The 12,492-nt window shown below is 44.3% G+C and overlaps 1 protein-coding gene across 1 annotated transcript; it reads right to left on the bottom strand.

The window, feature by feature from the left end:
• Positions 1 to 10,245: 10,245 nt before the first annotated feature.
• On the bottom strand, positions 10,246 to 11,671 carry insm1a (insulinoma-associated 1a). The gene is given in 2 exon segments (XM_028040950.1): positions 10,246 to 10,575; positions 10,577 to 11,671. Coding segments are annotated over 2 exon segments (1,200 nt in total). The 5' UTR covers positions 11,560 to 11,671; the 3' UTR covers positions 10,246 to 10,358.
• Positions 11,672 to 12,492: the final 821 nt, after the last annotated feature.

Raw genomic sequence — 12,492 nt, 5'->3', positions numbered from 1 at the left:
TGCCACCTGCTGGCCGAGCTGGAGCTCTGCAGCAAACGGTCCGATAAATCAGTAATTACACTTTATTCATAAAATAAAAACAAAACATTAATCAACATAAAGATGAATTATTATTTATTTATACTGCTGAATAAAATCTACAAACCTTCCAGACGCTTAGTGAAAAATGTCTTAATGAATATTTACAATGTGAAATGTTAATTTAAAAAAGACATTTTTAGATAAAGAACAATTATTTTATTATAAGTAAATACATTAAAGAAGAAATACAAGAAAGTGCAAAGACAAAAATTATATTCATTTTGAAACTCAGTAAAAAAATATATGATAAAGAAATTAAACAAATAATTTCTTAAATAAAACTCAGATCCAAATGAAATGATGTCAAACCGTCTGCAGAAACTCATCATTTCTCAAACTGACCTGCAAAATCAAATCAAATCCGTTTCCGGATTAAATCTTTATTCCTACCTTTTGGTTCATAAGGCGTAGGGTGAGTTAAGAGGCTGAGCTGGTTTCCATAGAAACCTGGTAGATGAACAGGTCTGGTTTTGGACCGTGAGAAAAACCTGAACCATCGGAGAGTTCGGGATGGATCCAGAACTTCACAGAACCTGAAAGACAAAACTCTGGAAAAAACCGGGATTAAAGCGACGTCTTCATTTTCATCTTCCTCAGACCTGATGACTGGATTCAACAGGAGATTCTTTGAGAAAAGAACGTTCTTTATTTAGAACCAGAACCCGCAGGTCCGGACTGGTTCTGTGTTGACCACGCTCAGCCTCTAGATGGCGCTGCAGGTCAAAGAACGGACCAGCAGGTTTTACCAAACGGGCGAATTTAAAATTCATTCAGGTAGAAATGAAAAAGTAAAATTATTTATTTTATGTTTAAGCTTTAATGCAATAAAATAAAACTCGTTCTGGTTCTGGTTCTGGTTTCCAGCTAATTTTTCCTACATATAAGGAAACTGAACATGTGGTCAAAGGTCATTCAGCAAATTTACCCTTCAAAATAAAAGCATGACGTCCAAACAAAGCCGACGATCCGGCCAGAAAAATCCTTAATGATGCTGAATCTCTTCCAGGACCTCATCAGTGTTTCTGGCAGCGACTCGTCGTCCTGCTCAGCCTCGTTATGTTCCCTCCTGGGGCCCCGGAGGGTCCGGGGGGTCCGGGCTCATCTGGAGCATCGGGTTGGAGGCAGGGGGAGGAGAAGGTCAGGTCACCATGGTAACGGTGTCAGAGCAGGAAGCAACAAGCAGGAAGTGAACAAGAACCAGACTTTACCAGAGCAAGAAGGAGCATCAAGAGCTGAACTACTGAATGAATGAACTACTGAACTACTGAATGAATGAATGAATGAGTTCATGTCCTGTTCTTTCTTTAGTATTTGTATTTTTCACCTCCCTGTAATCAAACTGTTTCTGTTTGATGTTGCTGATGGATGATGGATGGATGGATAATGGATGGATGATGGATGGATGGATGATGGATGGATGATGGATGGATGATGGATGGATGATGGATGGATGGATGATGGATGGATGATGGATGGATGGATGATGGATGGATGGACAATGGATGGATGATGGATGGATGATGGATGGATGATGGATGGATGATGGATGGATGGATGATGGATGGATGGACGATGGATGGATGATGGATGGATGGACAATGGATGGATGGATGATGGATGGATCGACGATGGATGGATCGACGATGGATGGACGATGGATGGATGATGGATGGATGGACGATGGATGGATGATGGATGGATGATGGATGGATGATGGATGGATGATGGATGGACGATGGATGGACGATGGATGGATGATGGATGTATGATGGATGGATGGATGATGGATGGATGGATGATGGATGGATGGATGGATGATGGATGGCTGATGGATGGATGATGGATGGATGATGGATGGATGATGGACGATGGATGGATGATGGATGGATGGATGATGGATGGATGGATGGATGATGGATGGATGATGGATGGATGGATGGATGATGGATGGATGATGGATGGATGGATGATGGATGGATGCCCCCCCTCCTCTCCCAGACCAGAAGCCTTCTTCCATCCATTCTTCAAAATAAAAGCCTTTTTCCTCAGTAAGTTCTATCTGTCGTTCCCAGTTTTAGTTTCATGGGGAACGTTCTGCTTAAAGATGAATTTTTTATACTGAAGGACCTTTTGGAGAAATTGAAAAAGTTTAACTGGAAGTTTATTAATTTAAAGTCACATTTTCGAAGGAATTCAACCAAAGACTAAAGATTTTCACAGGAAGGAGAAACTAATAACTCTCATGGTGTTGAAGGAAGTTTAGGAACCACCGAAGTTTTAAGCAACATTTACTGAGTCAATGTCAACGACACTGAGTTCTCCTTCTTCCAGTGTGTTTATAATATCTTGTTTTCTAATGTAGTGATGTTTGTTTTTCCAAATAACTTTAAAATTATTTTGATTAACTTTTTAAATTATGTTATCAGACATTTCTAAGGAATAAGACGGATAAATGGGTCTTGATAGACTTTCCATTTTGGAAGGTAAAATTCTTCCAAATATGGAAAGATCTCTTTGTAGCCATGTGTTTAAAATAGTTTTATTTTCTAACAAAATATTATCTAACCCTCCTCCACCTCCTCCATCTCCTCCACCCAGTAGGAAAAACAACCAGCCAGCAGAACCTGACCGGCTGCAGCAGCTAACTGAGAGAGAAAATGTCCCCCAGGTTCAATTAGCGAGCTGCCACAGGAACGCTCAGCCTTCATTAGCCGCCTGCAGTGCCGGGGGACGGGGCCCGACCGCAGGGACGCCCTGATCACAGATCCGGCTTTCTGACAGCTCAGAGCCGCTGCAGTGTGCTAACTGCTATGTGCTAACAGCATTATGCGAACAGCAGGTCTTAAAAACTTTGCTGTTCAGGTGATACTGAGTCACTGGTTGCCATGGCAGCTGTGGTCCAGGTGGGGGGCGGAGCCAACAGCTCTTTTCATCAGGCAGGTAAACAGAACCAAGAATTTCAACCTGAAAACTGGAGGAGTTTAAATCCTGTGTAGTCAGAACCTTCTGGTTTCCTGCAGGAGGTCCATTGGGTTAAACAGAACCTCAGTTACTCCAGAACCTCAGTTCCTCCAGAACCTCAGTTCCTCCACATCCAGTCAGACATGGATCTACTGGGCCTGGATGAGAGAGTCTCTCTAAGCTCAGAGGACAAACGTCAGAGTGGAGATAAAATCCTGATTTTTTCCGTCTCTTAGAAACGGAGCCTCTCCTCATCCTCATCTTCATCTCCCTGGAGCAGGTAACATTTAATCTGCTCTCTAATTTGGGTAATGGAGATGGAAATGTGATTATGTGTGTGCTGATCCGACACCTGGGACGTTTACCACCTCGGCTCTTTTAGCTAGCGATGGAGGAGATATGAGGAGCTGGCAGCAGACCGACCAGTTCCGCTCCAGAACCCGGAACCGGGTCGACCAGCATCTCCTCCGGAACCTCTGGTCCGGATCTCCGTCCAGCTGCTTTGGACCTGCAACAGTTCACTTCACTGCTGTTGGGACCAGAACAATTCATTTCTCCTTCCTGCACAAAAACTCTAAAATCAGTGGTGAGCACAGCTAACTAAAAAGCTAGCTGCACTAACCCTGCAGGGCTCATCATAAACATTAGCTGCTCTGACGCTAAAGCACTACACCACCACGATGTTTAGCAGGAGCTAATGCTAAAGTGGCCCTGCGACAGACTGACCTGTCCAGGTGACCCCGTCTCTCGCCTGGAACGTTAGCTGGAGAGGCAGCAGCTCCTCCTGAGCCCAGTAGAGACGAGGTGTTAGAAAATGGATGGATGGATAAAGCTAAAGTGCTAACTTCAATTCAAACTGTATTTTCCCTTGAAATAATAAAACACGAGCATACATTTTTATTTTAAAATAACAGCATGAATATAAACATAGATGTTGAACTTTATTCAACTAGAAGTTTACAAGACTGCTAAGTAAATGAGCATTTTAGAATTTATCCCAAAAAACTAATTTAGGGGAAGCTAAGTGTGTGAAAATACTAAACCAAAAATTAGCTTTGCTATTAGCATGTTAGCGGATGTGTGCCCACCACTGCCTAAACACATCCTGGTTTCTCTTTTACCCCCAATATGATTATTGGTAGGAAGAACTGGAGTCCTATCATTAGAACATAACAGATGAAATCATAAGAGTGGAAAAAAACGAGAACTGATGCAGAACCCTGAGGGATGCCAACATTATCTATTAAACTGCTTCACATATTTTACACTAAATAACCGATTGTGCCAAAATTAACAGCAATATTTATTTATCCTGTCATAAGAAAAAAATGGGGGTTCATTTTTAAAAGTCATATTTTTACCAGGTTATTCATTCATTTATAAATATCCTGGATTCAAACTAAATGTCTAATTAGCTTAATATTTCATTAGCAAGCTAAATATTTATGTTTTTAAGCTAACCATTTAGCACTACTGGTATAGTTAACTGGTTTTAGCTACACCAGTAAAACATAAACTAGTTAGTGGTGGAGACTTTCTGATGCTAAACACCAGATTCTGTGCAGAAAGGGGGGAGAGAGGGTTGCTAATTATGAAGCTAATCTAATGGAGAATGTTAGCCGCTAACGGATCCTCCAGATGCTAGTAGGTGATAAACCCCGCTGAGCTCAGGACGGTCAGTCCGGCTGAGGAGAGCGGAGAGCAGCAGCTTCCTGCGGCTCCAGATCTCCCTGCTGGGCTTGAACTGTTCCCAATGGAGTCTGAAGCCCCGCCCCCTCCGCCTCAGATGGACGTCCTGTTTGAGGCCAGGCTTCTCGTCACGGTCTGCCATCGCAGTAATGCTCTGTGGATCAAGATGTCTGAGTGCGGGGCTTTAATCAGCCGCGTTGCAACCTTCAGACGACCTTTCCCCCCTGACCTTTACTGATTCTGCTCTGCAAACAGCCGCACCCTGACTCCAGCTGTCCCTGGGGAACCAGTGGCGTTTCCATCACTGCTGCTCGATGTTCAGCGCCGACAGCAGAGGGACATCCGGGTCCAGATCTGTGAAAATATTAGCAATAATCTGGTTCATTCAGAGAATCACAGAGGAAAAATATTTCAAATCACATTTTCACCTTATTATTTAATTATTATAAATGTCACAGAGCTAACTCAATATTTAGTTTAAAACTCAAACTAAAATGGAACTAAAAGTTTTAAAACTAAATAGCTAAATATTAGGAAACAACTTCTCACCTCAAACATGTGAACTAATTATTATTTACCTCCAAACCAAATATTTACTTCACAAATTATACTGCTGAACTAAATAGGCTGGTTTCAAACTAGCTCCAAGCTAGCCATGGTACCAGCGGGTCACCCTGTCATTGGGTCGCGGTACCGTCAGGTACCAGAACCAGAACCGGACCCCCCGGGGGCTCGCCTCAGGCTGCTGTGTCGGCGTGTGCCAGCTCACCGCGGAGCAGCAGACGGCCGCTCGGCCCCACAAGCTGCTGCTGTCAGCCGGGGGCCCCAGGAGCCGCCGTCGTCCCTGGCAACCGCCCCCCCATCTCTGCAGGCTTTTCATTAGCAGCAGATCTGCTGTCAGTCGGGTCGGTCCGTTCGTCACCAGACGCTGCCTGGTAGTCTGGAAGTGAAAGAAAAGATCTGGTCAGATAGAACATGAAGGTTTCAGTTCTAGAAAGAATCGAGTCAGACTGAGAAAGTTCTGGAAAGGCACAAGGTTTGAAAAAATAAGATGCTGCGCAAAATAATTCAACTTGCAGGTCTGAGAAATTAAACTTCTACAAAGTATCCTGTATGGTTATTGTTAGGTTTATTCCTCAAATGAACTCTGAAAAGATCACAAGGACACAAACACTTGTCTTTTGCCAAAGAGAAGCGGTCAGACTTAGCTGCTGAGGCTAACTCCAACAGGCTAACTCCAACAAGCTAGCTCCAACAAGCTAACTCCAACAGGCTAACTCCAACAATCTAACTCCAACAAGCTAACTCCAACAATCTAACTCCAACAATCTAACTCCAACAAGCTAACTCCAACAATCTAACTCCAACAAGCTAACTCCAACAGGCTAACCCCAACAATCTAACTCCAGCAATTTAACTCCAACAAGCTAACTCTAACAGGCTAACTCCAACAAGCTAACTCCAACAATCTAACTCCAACAATCTAACTCCAACAAGCTAACTCCAACAATCTAACTCCAACAAGCTAACTCCAACAATCTAACTCCAACAAGCTAACTCCAACAGGCTAACCCCAACAATCTAACTCCAGCAATTTAACTCCAACAAGCTACCTCTAACAGGCTAACTCCAACAAGCTAATTCCAACAATCTAACTCCAGAAATTTAACTCCAACAAGCTAACTCTAACAGGCTAACTCCAACAAGCTAATTCCAACAATCTAACTCCAACAAGCTAACTCCAACAATCTAACTCCAACAAGCTAACTCCAACAATCTAACTCCAACAAGCTAACTCCAACAATCTAACTCCAACAAGCTAACTCCAACAGGCGAACTCCAACAGGCGAACTCCAACAATCTAACTCCAGCAATTTAACTCCAACCAGCTAATTCTAACAGGCTAACTCCAACAAGCTAACTCCAACAATCTAACTCCAATAAGCTAACTCCAACAATCTAACTGAAACAAGCTAACTCCAACAAGCTAACTCCAACAGGCTAACTCCAACAATCTAACTCCAACAAGCTAACTCCAACAGGCTAACTCCAACAAGCTAACTCCAACAGGCTAACTCCAACAGGAGTTGTAGTTTTGAAAGTACTTTATAAGTTCTGGAAAGTTGAAGAAAAAAAAAGTTAGTTCCAAATAATAAAGTCAAATTTACAGTAACAGTAGGTTCTGCAAAGCAAAGAATCTGTGAAGCTAAAAGACATAAAAATGTTTTCGTTCTGGAAAGTTTCCTGGAAGATAGAAAAAATATCCACTTGTTTCGGGAAATGATCCATAAGTTCCTGAAATAACATTTTCCTCTGATATCGGCAGCTAGAATCTGTTCAGAATTCAGTCCAAAAGCTGTTTCCACTTTTATCATTTCAATCTCTGAGTACAAGCTAAAAACATACTTGTAGAAATATGTTGACCCCTTTTCTAAATATAATAATTAATAGTGGAGGAGCGATTACTGGGTTGTGAATCAGGAGAAGCTGATTTTGACAGATTTCATGTGTTTCTTCTGCTAAATATCAGGCGCTCCGGACCCCATTGAGCTCTCAGCTGCCCTGTTTACCCCCCGTGGGGCCCCTGGGGGCCACCCGGCGCTCCCTAAGGATGACAGAAATCCCTGTTTTCAGGGGTTGAAGGAATTACAAACCAGATGCAAAGGCATCTTATTTAGTCAGAGTTAAATCTAAAAAATGTTACATTTGAACAAATCAACAACAACTGCAAAAATGAAACACTGTAAAAATAAAGTGATTGGAGGTTCAACTTAAATAAATTGCTGTAATTGGTCACAAGCAATTGGATGAAGTTTATCAGATTTACTTTATTCATGTTTATTAATCTTGACGACTTAACAAAGTTACTCAAACTTAACTTGGTTCCTTGTTATCAGTTATCTCACTAGATTTAAGTTGGATCAACTGATCAGTTTTTTCAGTGAACAACGATCAGCAAAAAGTTTCATTCATCAGATAATCAACACCAACAGAACCAGAACACAGATCTGACACCAAGCTGACCCACATTCACTCAGAACCGCTCCAGAACTCACACGTTCACCACCAGAAGTGGAAACATGAAACTCTGTGGCTAAATATTTAGCTCACGGGTCGAATGTTTAGTTGATAAACGAAATATTTTCGGTTTTGGCTTGCTAATGCTAACGATAGCCTGAAGCTACATATTTATAATTTCTAATTTCTGACTGTGTAACTTCACACACAGCGCCCCCTAACGGAGGAACTGGAAATGAACGCAGTTTGTCACTTTCTTTTTTCTTTTTTTTTTTATTAAACATTTTGAACAAGTGTACAATATCACGTGGCATGTACATACATGAAGAAAACAAGTCTTACAGGGTTAAGGCACACATATAATTATGACAATGAAAAAAAATTAAACAGGCAAAATAAAATTATAAATAAATAAATAAAATTTATCAGACATCAAACAGAGGGATAGCATAACGACAAAAATAAACCGAAAAAAACAGAGACAAAGGGGCTTTAGTTTTCAAATAAATTCACACCATTCTAGGCGTCTAAGAGTTGTATTTATTCCTGCTTGTTTTTCATCAGTTTTAAGGTTATGAAGTGATTTTTGTCCATTAAAAGATTTTTAAAAGCTGAAAAGTCAGGATTTCTATTTCCCCATTTACATGAGTGGATGAAGAATTTGGCGAGGATCAGCAGGTTGTTAGTTTGTCACTTTCAGTGAGAAGGACCTGCTGCAGCAAACAGGAAGGGGCGGGACGGACCACTGTCGGTCTCAGACGGGACCATTGCACTCCGGAAGTGAAGGGGGCGCTATTTCCTATATTATCCACGGCCTCCCGTTTTTATTTCCTTTTGAAATCTGTGCTACATCTTCACCTTTAGGAAGGATTTTCACTCTCAGCATGTATTTGAACTTCTCTCTTTTATTCTCTTCAGCGCAGCTCACAGTTTTTAACAGATTCTTGTACGACGTCCAGCTAACGCTCTGACAGGAAATGAGGTATCGATGAAGCAGGAAATAACTGGCAGCATCGATCAGCTGCTGTTTTCTTCTTCGGCCAATCAGATCCATACCTGTTGACAGGTGGGTTCTAACCAATCAGCTTCCAGCGCTGGACGAAAGGTCATCTGTTGATGTTTTCCATCATCGACTGCATTAAATGGAATAATCCGAGTGAAACACGGATGACAGGTTGACCTCTGACCTCATATCTGGGCCCATAGATCAGAGAGGAGCTCTGACTTGTGTCCACTGAAACATTTTCATTGTTTCTGTTTTTATTTATTTATTAAAATAATAGTTAATAGCTGCTGCTTTTCTGATCAGAAGATGGAAATAATTTATCTTTTTGGCGTCTTTTGGTTCATGATTTCATCTAAAAACATGAATGATAAACTTATGAAAAGAAACTTTATTTTTCTCATTTATATCATTACATTTATTATTGGAAGCTAAATGTTTATTTGAAATATATACTTTTATGATTACTGTGATTTTTTTTATTATTTTGAAATGTTCCTTTGACATAAAAATGATAATAAATGTAAAAATATTAGTTTTAAATGAATTCTCAGGTATCTATTGAAAATACACTTAAAAACTATTTTCCATCTTTATACTTTTTACTGAAGCAAATATGAGTTTAGTCATAAATTAGACTATATTTCTGATGAGTCACATTTGTCTGATAAAAAATACCTTTTGAGAATAACCTGAGCTGACTTATATATTCAATATTCAATCATTTGAAATGTGGAGTTTTCAGCAGAAGTGACAGAAATAAAGGCTGGGAAATAAAATGTGTGTAATTCATCTCCATTATGTTTCATTTTGTGATAAAGTTTCAATAATATTCTAATTTATTGAATGACTGTAAACCAGAGAATCCTGCAGCAGAAATGAGGATTAGAATATTTGTAATACAGAAAGATGTTAAAAATATATTTAATTTTAAAACGGCTGAAAACCAAAAAATAATATGAAAGTTGAGAAAAATCTGATTGAAGATGCCTTCAAGCTCAGATGATAATAAATTGAACTAATTATTAATAACCTGATTATTTGGTTGCAGAAAAATTCAACAGAAAGCAGAAAATCTGATTCTCAGTTTGGTTTTATTGTTTTTGGACATTTAGCAAAAATAAAAAACATCCAGAACAAGAGAGCGACAATAAATGAAGAGGAAGAGGAAGATGATGATGATGATGATTGCAGAAGCGGGTCAGAAAACCACTAATTGTTTAAAAGACACTTGAACGCACCAGAAATCACAGCAATAACTTAATAATAGTGATAATATACAGTCATAAATAAATAACAATAAGATTATTTAAGGCGGTTTCCCAGCAGGCAGCGCGGCTACTCTCTGATCCACGGATCTATTATAGCTACTCAGTGACAGGAACAGAACCGGAGCGGACCGAACCGGACCGGCCCTCTCTTAGGTCTACAGCTAATAGCACTTTAGATTCTACAGGTTCCTCAAGAGTTGGAATCTACTGGACTCTCTCTGACTGAGACGAAGTGTCCTTGAGCAAGGCAGAAACTTCCAGGACAAACTGGGAAAATGTTCTGGGATCACTTCCGGTGTGGTCCCATCCGGACCGGACCGAACCGGACCGGAGCCTCAGCAGGCGGGGCGCAGCGGCACCTGCAGCAGGATCACCTGGCGGCTCTCGGACGGGTGGCACTTGTTGACGTGTCGGGTGAGTCCCGGCGAACTGTGCAGCAGGGCGGGGCAGTGCTGGCAGGGGAACACCTGGGCGGAGTGCAGCAGCCGCAGGTGGCGCTCTCTGCCCCCGCTGCTGCTGAAGCGCTCCCCGCACACCGGACACGCGTGGGCCGCGGTGAGCCGCCAGGTGCTTCCGCAGGTACGCTTGGCGCTTGAAGCGCTTCCCGCACCGCGGGCAGTCGTACAGCCCGTCCTCGGAACCGGACTCGGACGGTTCGGGGCTGGAGGAGTCCCGGTCGCTGCTGTCTTTGGAGGGCGCGGGCGACTCGCCGTGCGGCTTGGGTTTGTGCCAGCGGCGGTGGGAGGCCAGGTTGGCCGGGCAGCTGAACACCTTGTCGCAGTCGGGGCAGCGGTACTCGACCCGGACGATCCTGGAGCAGCGGTGCTGCGCCAGGGAGAACGGGTCCGGGTAGGCTTCCCGGCACAGCTGGCACACCAGCACCCCCGGCGGGGGGGGCTCTCCCTCCGCCGGCCTCGGCTCCACCGGAGCCTCTTTGATCTTGAGTCCCAGGACCGGGGACGTGGTGACGTCATCCTCAAAGTGCAGCTTCCGGATGGCTTTGGTCCTCTTGCTGGCAGCTTTGCCCCGGCGTTCTGCGTCGCCCGTCGGCTGCTTTGCGCCCGCGGCATGGAGCGCCCCGGCGGCCGCCGCGCTGGCCCTCAGGTCCGCCGGGCCGAACAGGTGCTCCAATGCGGGGAAGGACTCCGCTGAGGCCGGGGATCCGAGGCTACAGCGCCGCTCCGGGGAGCCCTCATGGTCCCGGCTGACGGGCCGGGTCGGGCTGTACAGAACCCGGTACACCGTCTCCGGGTTACCGAACTGCACCGGCTTGGCGGTGGGGTCCGGTTCCGGAGCAGCGGCCGCCGCCTTGCAGGTGTGCTCGAGCTTCGGGATGGAGAAACGCTGCTGCTGCGGCGGCGGCGCATCGGCGGCGGCTCCCCGCGCGTCCTCCTCCCCGGAGCGGACCCGGTAGGACGCCGCGGCAGGCTTCCGGCTCCGCTTCACCAGGAAGCCTCTGGGCATGTTCGGTCCGGACGGGGAGGCTCTGCGGGGGGCGAAACAAATCCACGCGGAGCTGCGCGTAAAGCCGAACATCCACCGCGTGGTTCTGATCCAGTCTCCTCTCACAACAACAACACTCCGCTTTAAAACCACAGGATGACACCGCGCCGGCCTGCGCCTCCACCAATCAGGAGCCACTCCGCTCCCCCCGGGGGGAGGAGGGGAGCAGATGTACCTGGGGGCTTTATTGTGTTTCACACACAACACACACACTCCCTCCTCGGCCAGCAGCCTCCTGCTTTCACGGTCTGATGACTTTCAACTAGCGTGTTCTGGTCCGGTCCGGTTCGTGTTCTGGTCGGTTTGGACTTTTACAGAAATTCAATATTTAATTTTCTTTTTTTTATTTTTTATCTTCAAATAAATGAAATTCGGCTCAGATTTAATTCTCTTCCCGCTCAGATCCGAACCGAACCTTTACTCCGTCCCATCCATAATTGATGAGCAGAGGCCGGTCCGCTTTGCATCTTAAAGGCGGCGCTGGTCCGCTGATTGAAAGGAAATCCCCCCCCCAACATGGCGCGTGCTGTGCTAATCAGCGCGCGCTTTCTGCGTCTCCAAATGGGGCAGAGCAAATAAACCCGGATCGGAACCGGGTCAGAACTCCGGCCAGTTCTTCGGTGGTTCTGCCTGAGGTCCAACAGAAAGTACTCCTGGTTCGGTGTTTCCTCTGGTTCTGATCGTGTCTCATACCGAACCTGGTTCCGGTTCTGCTAAACTAAATATCAGAGATGTTAACAGGAGAATAAGGACCAAGCAGAACTGGCCGGTTCTTAGCAGGACTCCATGTTTGGACCTGCAGTCTGGACCGGTCCAGACATATGTTTGGGGTGGGGGGGGGTATTAGCATACAGCTGCACACACACACAAACACACACCCACACCCACACACACACACACACACACACATCTCTGCTGAGAAAAAATGCTGAAGCTCAGATCGAGTTCTGCCAGAACCGGACCAAT

Source organism: Xiphophorus couchianus, chromosome 15 (genome assembly GCF_001444195.1).
Source record: "Xiphophorus couchianus chromosome 15, X_couchianus-1.0, whole genome shotgun sequence".
NCBI classification, from domain to species: domain Eukaryota; kingdom Metazoa; phylum Chordata; class Actinopteri; order Cyprinodontiformes; family Poeciliidae; genus Xiphophorus; species Xiphophorus couchianus.
The sequence above is the reverse complement of the archived record's forward strand: the minus strand, read 5'-3'. Positions and strand labels throughout refer to the sequence as shown.